Source organism: Chiloscyllium punctatum, chromosome 2 (genome assembly GCF_047496795.1).
Source record: "Chiloscyllium punctatum isolate Juve2018m chromosome 2, sChiPun1.3, whole genome shotgun sequence".
NCBI classification, from domain to species: Eukaryota; Metazoa; Chordata; class Chondrichthyes; order Orectolobiformes; family Hemiscylliidae; genus Chiloscyllium; species Chiloscyllium punctatum.
The window spans coordinates 147,143,309-147,156,012 of NC_092740.1; the positions used below are offsets into that span (position 1 = coordinate 147,143,309).

The 12,704-nt window shown below is 40.1% G+C and overlaps 1 protein-coding gene across 7 annotated transcripts in view; it reads right to left on the reverse strand.

Annotated features, from left to right (window-relative positions):
• The window catches only part of fsd1l (fibronectin type III and SPRY domain containing 1-like), a 63,299-nt gene that overhangs the window by 33,963 nt on the left and 16,632 nt on the right, over nucleotides 1-12,704 (reverse strand). For 4 of the 7 annotated variants that reach the window (XM_072589916.1, XM_072589901.1, XM_072589891.1 and 1 more), the window contains 3 exons: nucleotides 9,890-9,991; nucleotides 3,475-3,497; nucleotides 3,312-3,344 (listed from right to left, as the gene is read on the reverse strand). In XM_072589916.1, the coding sequence (XP_072446017.1) occupies nucleotides 3,312-3,344; nucleotides 3,475-3,497; nucleotides 9,890-9,991 (158 nt within the window). The remainder of the gene's footprint in view (nucleotides 1-3,311; nucleotides 3,345-3,474; nucleotides 3,498-9,889; nucleotides 9,992-12,704) is intronic. The other 3 variants (XM_072589937.1, XM_072589927.1, XM_072589907.1) reach the window with 1 other exon arrangement.

Below are 12,704 nucleotides of genomic sequence, written 5' to 3' on the forward strand. Positions count from 1 at the left end.
GGGAAAAAAGTTCCATCCTATCCAGCAGCTCATTATCACTCTCACCATCCAGTTCCAGCAAATCTTTTCTGAACTGTTTCCAATTTAATAATATCCTTCCTATAGCAGGGTGACCAGAACTGTACACAGTGCTCCAAAAGTGGCCTCACCAATGTCCTGTACAATCTTAACATGACAGCCCAACTATTCTCAATGATCTGAACAATGAAGTGGAGAAGCCAGTGTTGGACTGGGGTGGAAAAAGTTAACAATCACACAACACCAGGTTATAGCCCAACAGGTTTATTTGGAAGCGCTAGCTTTCAGAGTACTGCTCCTTCATCAGGTGATTGTGGACTAGAAGATTATAAAAGAGACAGAATTTATAGCAAAAGATCACAGAGTTCTGAACTGAAATGATATACTGAACAAACCTGGATTGCTGTTAAGTCTTTTATCTTGTAGAATGGATTGCAGGTTTCGGTTCATTAATGTGTAAACCCCAGAACTTCTTAAGTCACCTTCTCGAGATAACTTAAGGTTTTATAACAAAAGGTGACATCTCAGCTCAGACAATGCAGTAAAGGTCTGAGGTCAGAGTCTGTCTGTATCACAATCTTGAGTCAGGTTGGTTCTATTTCCAAAGTGGAATTTACAGAATATTAGGTGTATTGATTGCCTGCATTGATTGCCAGCAGATCGTGCATTTTTTGAGCAAAATAGAATGTATCTGCAAATAAAATTCTGCAAATACAAATATACCCCACAGACTTGTGTGCGCGCACGTGCATATGAGAGTGCATGTGAGTGAGAGAGAGCGTGTTTGTATGTGTGAAAGCTTGGTAAAGCGTGTGTGGGTGTGATGGGGTATAAGCCTGCGAGAGGGTGTGCGCATGGGTGACTGGGGGGGTGTATGTATGAGAGAGGGTCTGCATGAGTGTGAGTGTATGTAAGAGTGCGCATGAGAGAGTACACAGTGTAATGCATTCACCTATAGTGTGACATGAACACAAGATCCCAGTTGAGGCCATCCTCATGGGTACCGAAATTGGCTATCAGCCTCTACTTGGCCACTTTGCGTTATTGCTTATCCTGAAGTCCGCCTTGGAGGATGGTCATCCAAGGCTGAATGACTCTGACGGCTGAAGTGTGTCCCAACTTGCAGATGCTACAACAACAGATCAATGGACACCACACAACAATCACCAGGCAGGAGTATTCCCTCCCAGTCGGGGAATACTTCAAGGGTCAGGGTCATTCGGCCTCGGATCTTCGGATGACCTTCCAAGGGAGACTTCAGGATAGGGCAACAACACAAAATGGCTGAGCAGAGGCTGATAGCCGAGTTCGGTACCCATGAGGATGGCCTCAACCGGGACCTTGGGTTCATGTCACACTACAGGTGACCCCACTACAGTATAAACTCTCACACATACACCCTCTCATACACACGCATACATCCTCTCACAGGATTATACTCCATCATACTCTCACACATGCTTTATCAAGCTTTCACAGATGCAAACATACAGTCTCACATGCACACACTCACTCCCAGTCTCTCTTGCACATATTCATCCCATAGATGTGTGTATTTGTATTTGCAGATACATTCTATTTTGCTCAAAAAATGCACAGTCTGCAGGCAGTCAATCCATGTAATGCTTTGTAAATTCTACTTTGGAAATAGAACCAGTCTGACTCAAGATTTGGAAACAGACCCTAGCCTTACACCTTTAATGCATTGTCTGATCTAGATGTCACCTTTTGTTATAAAATAAAAAATCACAACACCAGGTTATAGTCCAACAGGTTTATTTGGAATTACTACTCCTTCATCAGGTGCTTCCAAATAAACCTGTTGAACTATAGCCTGGTGCTTTGTGATTTTTAACTTCATACTCCAGTCCAACACTGGCACCTCGACATCATTTGTTATAAAATCTCGAAAAGGTAACTTAAAAGAAGTTCTGGTATTTACATATTAATGAACCAAAACCTGCAATCCATTCTAAAAAGATAAAAGACTTAACAACAATCCAGGTTTGTTGAATATATCATTTCAGTTGCATGACACTGCAATCTTTTGTTATAAATTCTGTCTCTTATGGTCTTATACTCCACAACCACCTGATGAAGGAGCAGCGCTCCAAAAGCTACTGCTTCCAAATAAACCTGTTGGGCTATAACCTGGTGTTGTGATTTTTAACTCTGAACAATGAAGGCAAGCACGCTAAATTCATTCTTAACCATTCTGTCTTCATGTGATGCAACTTTCAAAAGAACTATGCAACTGAACTCCTAGGTTGGTGATTGAGAACACTACTAGGACCCTACCATTAACTAAGTCCTGCCCTTGTTTGTACCTCACATTGACCCAAATTAAACTCCATCTGCCATTCCTCATCCCATTGGCCCAATTGATCAAGATCCCTTTGTAACCTTGCATAACCTGCTTTACTGTTGGCTGTATCACCAATTTTGGTGTCATCTGCAAATTTACTGACCATGGTTCCGAATGTCTCATCCAGATTGTTTATATAAATGACAACCAAAGTGGACCCAGCACTGACTGATCTAAGGTACTCATAGGTGCTGATGCAAGTAAAACACAAAGTAGGAAGAACTTAGATGCAATTAATGATGTGCCCATTTAAATACATATAAAAGATATGTGCATAAAAACATCAGTTGAAGGCTGCCAGTTTAAGGGAAAACATATGGGTTAATTAATTGGAAAACATGGTGGGCAGCTCAGAATAATGCCACATCAAGTGTTTTAAATAGGGTTTAAAATTAATGTTTTTAGCAACCTCAACTCTCACCCTCTTATTCCTGATTTTGAAACAAATTATTCTTTGCTACACCATTCAATAAATGTTCTAAATTGCAGCAAAGTTGAAACAAGTTTCAGAGCATTGATCGGTTGTCTGTTAGCTGGCGCAAGCATAAGACAGGCTTCATGAGTGGAACCAAGCCCAGGCTGTACCAGCTTTTGATTTTGAATACTATGGATGACGTTTGGGATAGGCACAAATAAGCATTTCATGTTAACCCAAATCAATGAAGAGTGGGAAAATACATGGGACTTACTGACACTAAACCTCTAACTAAAATGACCCTCACCCAGCAGCTTGCCCCTACAAAAACAAATGTAAACATAACACGTTGCGTCACAACATTGAGGCTCAGACCCATGTTACTGACTATATGGCAAACAATTTCTCAACTGAGTAGTTTACAACTAGGGGCCGACTCCGAGCAGAAATTCATTATCATTCACACAAATACATTAATTGGGAAATAAAAATTAAGTGTACCACTTTTCTTACCCTGCTCTGGTGAAGATGAGCTTCATTTCTGTACTATGAGAAAAAAAAAGGAACTCTATTCTTCCCTTATATTCACTTAATCCTGAGATTAAATAAGAAGTTCTCATAGATATTATAGATGTTCAACATTCAACAAGTGCCAAAGATAAATAAATTTTTTTACCTATCCTTGATCTGCTTGGCAGCCTTGGAGTGAAAGAGGAAGAGGAAAAGAGGATGTTAGTCCCGCTCATGCAAGTTGACTGAAACATCATGCTGAAGGTGAAAGAGGTGAAAGTACACGAGAAATCTATAAACTTTTTCAAGAAAACCAAGACATTGCATTTTAAAGAAAAAAAGTCAAGGGTACTGTGATCTACTTTTATTTACCAGATTACAGAATCCCATCTTTGCTGCAGCAGTTAGTGGGTTAGCGCTGCAGTAGCCAAAATAATCAGATACATGCTTAAGCATAACACACTATCTAGTTATTCAAATAGCACAGCAACCTTTCAGAAAGGCAGGGTGCGGCGAATAATTAAAATTTTGATGTATCCATTACTGCAGAGATGCATTCTCAATAGATAACGGAGCACAGCCCACTCCTCTGAATTAAATGTCATTTAATTTGAATAACTAGATAATTCAAGATTTTAGTGCAAAATGCGACCAAATCAAGCACAACTTCACAGTACTCTATTAGCCCACAAGGGGCACTTAGAGCTAAGAAATTAAACCGTTGACCTCAAGACTGATGGATCTATGACTTACCAGTTTTGCTTGCACATCAATTACACAGTTGTGTCTGTAGTTGCATAATCCAGTTCTTTTCATTCCAAAAAGCATTTTTTAAAACAACAAAATGACAGCATATACTAATTTGTGTTGAAGTTACTCTCAGCATGTATTTACAAATGTTAGAAGTGATTCTGAATCCCACATCCAAGGACACAGCAGTATTCTTTCTTACTAAACCTATGCATCTCCAGCACGTTTTGTGAATGTGTCAAGCAGCAAATAATATGCTGCTCAGCAATTTCTAGAACATCAAGGGAGTAGATTTTAAAATGCAGAAAGGGTCAAAGTCATCAAAAGTTAATTTCTGTTACTCTCACTGAGGAAATATATTGAGTACAGAAGTTGGGTTGTAGTCATGCTGTGGCTGTACAGGACATTGGTTAGACCACTTTTGGAATACTGCATGCAATTCTGTTCTCTTTCCTATTGGAAGGATGTTGTGAAACTTGAAAGGGTTCAGAAAAGATTTACAAGGATGTTGCCAGGGTTGGAGGATTTGAGCTATAGGAAGAGGTTGAATAGGCTGGGGCTGAATTCCCTGGAGCGTTGGAGGCTGAGGGGTGACCTTATGGAGGTTTATTAAATCTTGAGGAGCATGGAGAGGATAAATAGACAAAGTCTCTTCCCTGGGGTGGTGGACTCCAGAACTTGAGGACATAGGCTTAGGGTGGTGCATGTGTGGAATGGGCTGCCAGAGGAAGTGGTGGAGGCTCGTTCAAGTGAAACATTTAAAGGGCATATGGATGGGTACATGAATAGGAAGGAATTGCAGAGATATGAGCCGGGTGCTGGCAGGTGGGACTAGCTTGGGTTGGGATATCTGGTTGGCATGGATGAATTGGACTGAGGGGTCTGTTTCCGTGCTGTACATTCCTGTGACGCTAAGTCGTGGAGTTTTTGCTGGAGCCAAGGGCTATGCACAAACGGACATTCAGCCAGCAATAAGTAGCTGATTGGTCTGTGAACTAGCAATGACTATGGCCTTCTGCCTGCCAATAATTATGTGACTGGTTCCCAGGGAGCCGAATAGCTTAGTCTCCAAACGTGATAGATGAGAAGTCATCAGATCTCTGCAAGTTTAGGAACTGTTTGCTGCAATAAATACCCCTGAAAGCTTGAAGAAAACCAGATCATCTTTTTCCTCCAGCAGTTGCTGTAACCTGTGACTTCTGATTAACAAATCAGAGACTTGTGCGAATCAGTCACCCTGCGCCTCTTGCAAACAAGAGGAAGCATCCAAATAAAAATCAAGAAGCTGCATTCTAATTAGCACAAGTAGTATCTGAGAAAATCCTTAGGACTGAACCACTGAACTGCTTTCCTAATTCTTCCCTCCACTCATCACATTCTTTCTTCCCAACTCCCCCATTTGTCTTTGTTGTGTACGCACATATGTCTTAACCATTTCTCAACTGATTGACTTTGGATGCTCTTAAGGTTGGCCTTTCTCGATTACTTCCCCATCGCTACATTTATATAAAGTTCAACACTTAACCAAAAAAGGGGAATCTTTTATCAATCTTTCCAGGCAAATTCTTACAAAAGTAGTGCCAGAGTTAGAACATAAACTTATTGTTTATTCAATTGATCCCCATCAAGCAATGATATTAAACTGGATTAATTATCTTAACAGCATATGCACATGAAGGCAAATGGGAGAAGCTAAATTATTAAAAGCTAATCATTTTACCTAGAGAAAAACATCGTAGCCAAAACTGAACAGCGCACAATCCCACAAACAAAAATCAGAAGATTTTAGTGAATCCTTGCAGAAGTGAGGGAGAAGATTCATTTGGAAAAACTACAAGATTGGAGGAGGAAGAACAAAGTTATATCATCAGGTTTTGAGGATTTTGTTCGGCCCTTCTGATCCTCATTATTTAATCATTTTGGAGCCGGATGCATATGATTTCTTTGTAACAATATTTGAACAGTATCTCAAAGATCTTTCATATTCGTCTGGAAGAACAGACAGGACCTCTGTTTGAATGCTTAAAAAACCTAATCCTGAAACAGTGCAACACTTCCTCACTATGGCATTAGAGCGATACCTTAAATTAAATGCAAGACTATAGAGTGGAGTTTTAATGCAAAAAACACTCAATTAACATACACTGGCATTATATTCAAAATATATTTTTCCCCATAAAAAGCAGAAGTTTGTTTCACCATGACACCAGTGCAAACAAAATGCAACTGATAGCATGTGCATCTGCATACAAGATCCTGGCTGGGTGCAGTCCAAAAAACAAGAACCAATTGTATAGTATGACTGCAATAAACACTGTAGAAACTTTGAAGGGATCTTCAACAGCAAATATCAAATTTACAATTTCACAAAGCACAAAACTGCAGATGAATGGTAACACTTATTTTCAAGTTCCTTCTGAAGTACAACACAATCCTGGCTTAGGCAAACATCAAATGGGTTTATGCTCGAATCTTCACAGGGACTACAACAACTCAAGACAGCAGTTGACTACTATCTTCAAGGGTAGCTAGGGATGGTAAATAAATGTTGGCCTTGTGAGAGGTATGCATATGATGGGAATGATGTCTTAAAATAGTTAATGTAGGGAGTTCCTTTGACTGTATCTTTAAAACCTGTGACATCTGCCACCTCAAAAGGACAAGTCAAGCAGATAAGCGAATAACATTCTATTTTCTCTCCAAAACACACCACCCTGACTTAGAACTATATCTCAAATCCTTCACTATTTCTGGCTCAAATTGCAAGTATGCCCTTCCTGACAGCACTTGTAGATGCACTTACACCACAAGAGAAATGTGCAGTGATTCAAATAAGTACCTTACCATCAATCTGCTCTAAAACATGGGCGGCACGGTGGCACAGTGGTTAGCACTGCTGCCTCACAGCACCAGAGACCCGGGTTCAATTGCTGCCTCAGGCGACTGACTGTGTGGAGTTTGCACATTCTCCCAGTGTCTGCGTGGGTTTCTTCCAGGTGCTCCGGTTTCCTCCCACAATCCAAAAGTGTGCAGGTCAGGTGAATTGGTCATGTTAAATTGCCTGTAGTGTTAGGTGCAGGGGTAAACATAGGGGAATGGGTCTGGGTGGGTGCGCTTCGGTGGGTCGGTGTGGACGTGTTGGGCAGAAGGGCCTGTTTCCACACTGTAAGTAATCTAATCTAACCTAACATTAAAGAGGTAGGCAATAAATGCGGGTGTAACCACAGATATCCACATAACAAATAATAGAGATCTTGCAAAGCAATCCACACCTATGGCAAGATAAACATTTCCTAGTTTGGAGTAAGAGCCTACACATCATACAAATTGTTAACAACCATTTAAATATGAGGAGACCAAGGTTGAACTAATTCTGTCTGTCATGTTTAGTGGGCGGCACGGTGGCACAGTGGTTAGCACTGCTGCCTCACAGCGCCAGAGACCCAGGTTCAATTCCCGCCTCAGGCGACTCTGTGTGTGGAGTTTGCACATTCTCCCCGTGTCTGCATGGGTTTCCTCCGGGTGCTCCGGTTTCCTTCCACAGTCCAAAGATGTGCAGGTCAGGTGAATTGCCCATAGTGTTAGGTAAGGGGTAGATGTAGGGGTATGGGTGGGTTGCGCTTCGGCGGGGCGGTGTGGACTTGTTGGGCCAAAGGGCCTGTTTCCACACTGTAAGTAATCTAATCTTCAAATTAGACACAGAAGCTAAGGATTTCTATGTAAACTCCTGTAGGCTGATGTGATTGCCAATTGGTAAAAGTGTGATGAATAGATTGGGTTTTTTTAATCTCCAAAAACAAACTACTGAACATGAAGCATAGGTGTACTTTAACCTTCAAATTTAATCTAGTTTCCCACAGACAAAATCCATGAGGAACCCATGGGCACTTTAGAGTTGTGTTACAATGTCACCCAGTTACATTTTCTCCCTGGTTATAAACATCTTGAACGCTTCAGTGGAGGAGAATACAGAGAGATATTGTAAATACATCATACATGCCTGAAAGTCTCTAATACCCTCAGACCCAAGAACCATGCCTCCAGTACAACGGAGATGCACAAAGACCTACTGCACGTGATTTATCATCTGCAATCCAGAAAGAAATGTCTCAGAAACAATGAATGGTAACGTCAGCTTCTCCTCATACAATGATAAACCTAAATTTTCTAAATCTCATTCTAACAAAACCATTTTATTCCAATATTTCTACTTTCACAAATTTTCTGTTAGATCAAACTCCAACTTCCATTCGTAGACTTACTTCATATGTGAACTGACAGAGGAGCTCCATGGTATGTTAGCATAAGACTTTTTTTTAAGGCAACTTGTCAGATTTTAGTCCAGGGCATTCCTAGGCCAAGTACTTTACTTCTTCATTGGAAGCAAGTCAAATAAGAAACAGGAGAAGACTGAAGTCTGCCTTTTGAAGCAATTCTCAGAAGTTATAAAGAAAAGTACACATAGAAGCTTATCAAGATTACTCAATCAAGCCAGTACAGCTAAGCTTTAGCTGGTAAGAAACATTTGCCAACATCCCAGAATTTATTCAAAAGATCAACCATTATTTCATGGGCAAATGTGAAATATTCAAACATACATATTCCTTTGAACCAATGTCTCTATATGTAATAACATAGGAGCTGCATTTTACATTCATGACCACATGCTGTAGATGAGCCTTGCATTATTCAGAACTTGGGAACATATTCCAGCATTTTGCTTGCAATTAATGATTAGCAGGAGTACTTCCTAGTGAAGCTCTTTCCCCCTCAGCTTACAGAGAAATACAGCCTTAAGTCTCTACAGTCATAGAACTGTACAGCACGGAAACAGACCCTTCAGTCCAACTTGTCCATGCTGACCAGATATCCCAACCTAATCTAGTCCCACTTGCCAGTACCCGGCCTATATCCCTCCAAACCCTTCCTATTCATATACCCATCCAGATGCCTATTAAATGTTGCAATTGTATTAGACACCACCACTTCCTCTGGCAGCTCATTCCATACAAGTACCAGCCATCTGAGTAAAAAAGTTGCCCCTTAGATCTTTTCTATACCTTTCTCTTCTCACCTTAAACCTATGCCCTCTAGTTCTGGGCTCCCCACCCCAGGGAACAGAGTTCCGGTCTATTTATCTTATCCGTGCCCCTCATGATTTTCTAAGCCTTTAAAAGGTCATCCCTCAGCATCCTGCGCTCCAGGGAAAACATCCCCAGCCTATTCAACTTCGCTCTATAGCTGAATCCTCCAATCCTGGCAACATCCTTGTAAATCATTTCTGAATCCTTTCAAGTTTCACAACATCCTTCTGATAGGAAGATCAGATTTGCACGCAATATTCCAAAAGTGGCCTAACCAATGCCTGTACTGCTGCAACAAGACCTCCCAATTCCTTTACTCACTACTCTGACTAATAAAGGAAAGCATACCAAATGCCTTCTTCACTATCCTATCTACCTGCGACTCTACTTTCAAGGAGCTATGAACCTGCATTCCAAGGTTTCTTTGTTTAGCAACACTCCCTAGGACCTTACCATTAAGTGTGTAAGTAATTTTCCAAATTCACCTAAAATTAGAACAGTGCAAGAACTGCACTCCCCACAGTACAGCAAGTTAGCCCCAACACTGAACTAAACAGCTATGACCATTCAAATGGATAAGATGGAAATTGATCAGGCGCATCTTAATGGAGGTGTACTTGTAAAATAAATTACATTATCTTAAGTTCTTACATGATTTTGCAATATCTTGTTGGTCATTTCTACCAATCTCAAATGTTTCATCCTTAAAAAAAAAAGAACGCTTCCATGCAAAGCCAAAAATCATACCTTAGTAAAAGCTTCAGGGTCATTGGTACTTAATGTCCGATTTGCATAATCTAGTAGTTCCTCCGAACTTTCCAAAGCATTGTTGCATATGGTCAACTGGTTCTGATGAAATTTTAAAAATTGCACAATTAGCCATCTGTGTTCAATGTAATTACATATCACAAATTGCATTTTCACACTCAAGATGGTTTTGAACTAACAAATTGAGGAATGCTATTCATACATGCATTCTAGTAAAGTTATAAGAACCAAAATTTCAACAGAATACAAAACAAACTAACAAGAAAATAAAGTATTTAAACTGCAGTCGTTCCAATTCTTCTTCATTTCAGTTAAACAAAAGTAGACATATTTTTAGTTATCTTATCACTCAACACAGAAAAACAAATTATCCTTTAGGCCTGATCTCCACAGCAAACAAATGAGGGGATTACCATGTCATGTTTTCAGCCTTATAGGCAGAAGGTTAGTTTAATGTCTCAATTCACAAAATTGCCATTCATCTCTGTACTAAACATAACAAAAATCAAACCAATAGCCAATGTGGTTTTTCAAAAACAATTCAATGAATATGGTGTCAATCCCACCTGCAAGCTTTCAACTGCAGATCATTTACTTTAATTTCTTACCAAGGGAATGGTGTTCAATGTTTGAATGATAGTTAGCCACCACAGATTTAAAAAGACCCAAAGGAAAGCCCCAGAGTCTGGTGGCAAGGCTCGAAGACCAATAGTGTCAGTGCTACTTGAGGTACAATTCCAAAGATGAGTTAGTTAAAATCACAGCATTATGGACAAGAAAAACATGAATGATATGTTTAAGAATTCACAAGTTTTTCTGTTCAACCACTCATTTTCTGTGCCTGATAAACTTTGACAGATTCAATCAATTACCAGTATCCTGTTCTGTGCTACCTCAATTATCCACTACCTATTATCCATTAATATAATATTCTAGTGTCATAGACGTCTTTGCTAGAAGGAACATTAGCTTCCTACATTCTTGAAATTTAAAAAGGTTTTGATAACATCTCACTTAAGCATTAGCTATTAACATTAGTATCAACTCCGGTTAACTCATGGGATTAGGCATAGTGTATTGACATCTTGAGCGCTGGTACAGTGAATAGTGGTACCACAGGGATCAATGCTTGGATCTAAGTTTTTCTCAATATATGCCAACAATTTAGATGAATGAACTGAATGTAATAACTCAGCTTGCAAATGACACAAAGCTGGGTGGGTGAACTGTAAGGAGGATGCAAAGATTCTTCAGTGTGATTTGGATAATTTGAGTGAGTGGGTAAATGCATTGTAGATGAAGCACAACGTGGATAAATGGGAGATTCTTCACTTTGGTGGTGGAAATAGGAAGCATATTATCTGAATGGCTATAGATTGGGAAAGGAGGATGTACAATGAAATCTGGATGTCCTTGATCACCAGTTGCTGAAGCAAAGCATGCAGTTGCAGCAGGGGACTGAAGGGACCAAATAGTATGTTGGTCTTCCTAGTAAGAAGATTCAAGTACAGAAGCAGGCAATTAAACAGAAACTTGGTAAGCTCACACTAGGAATAGTGCACATACCTTTGATCTTCTTATTGAGGAAAGATGGTCTGGCTATTGAGGGGGTACAATAAAGATTACAAAACTGATTCCTGGGTATGAAGGGCTGATGTATGAAGAGTCTTTAGTGAATATTGCCATAACCAATTGAGTTCAGAAGAATCTCAAACTTTCAACAGGGTAAACACAGGAAGGATATTCCTGATAACTGGAGAGTCCAGAACCAGGGGTCAGTTTAAGGAAACAGGGTGAGCCATTTAAGATTGCAATCTTCACCCAGAGAGTCGTGCATTTACGGAATATTCCGCCAAAGAAAGTGGTTGAGGCCAAAACATTGAATATTTTTAAAAGAGTTGGATATATTCTAAGGCCAAAAGGAATCAATAGACATGGGGAGAAAGTGTGAACAGGGTACTGAGATGGATGCTCAGCCATGATCATATTGAATGATGGAACATGAGGGGCATGGATAGGGTAAATCGGCAAAGTCTTTTCCCTGGGATTGGGGAGTCCAGAACTAAAGGGCATAGGTTTAGGGTGAGAGGGCAAAAATATAAAAGAGACCTAAGGGGCAGCATTTTCACGCAGAGGGTGGTACGGGTATGGAATGAGCTGTCAGAGGAAGTGGTGGAGGCTGGTACAATTGCAACATTTAAGAGACATTTGGATGGGCATATGACTAGGAAGGGTTTGGAGGGATATGGGCTGGGTGCTGGCAGGTGGGACTCTATTGGGTTGGGATATCTGGTTGGCATGGACAGACTGGACCAAAGGGTCTGTTTCCATGCTGTACATTCTCTATGCCTATGTTTCAAGGGCCTACTGTTACTCCTAATTTCTTTGTTTCAATGAAATATAGAAAGAGAAGTCTGCATACAAAATGACATTGTTGCCATTTTCAGTTTGTATGAATAGTGTTTAATTCCTCCTCAAACCCTAACAACTCCAAACAGTAGTCCTTCAGATATGGCAAGGTCACACTTACAATCCATTGACCTGGTTTATACCATACTGTAAGTAGGAAAACTTGTCCAAAAGAGGTCAACCTCAACTTGCTTCTCAAAATGCTGCACTCAATATTTAGGAAACAAACTTCACCTCAAATTTGTCTAAGAATTCATTTGGCTTCATCATGCATTAATATTCAAAGACAACTTGGCTAACAATGGTTAACGGTTTTTGAGACTGTCTTTTACAGAACACTTCTAAAGTGTCAATCTGGTTGTCTTTATAATAATAAAATCAAGGA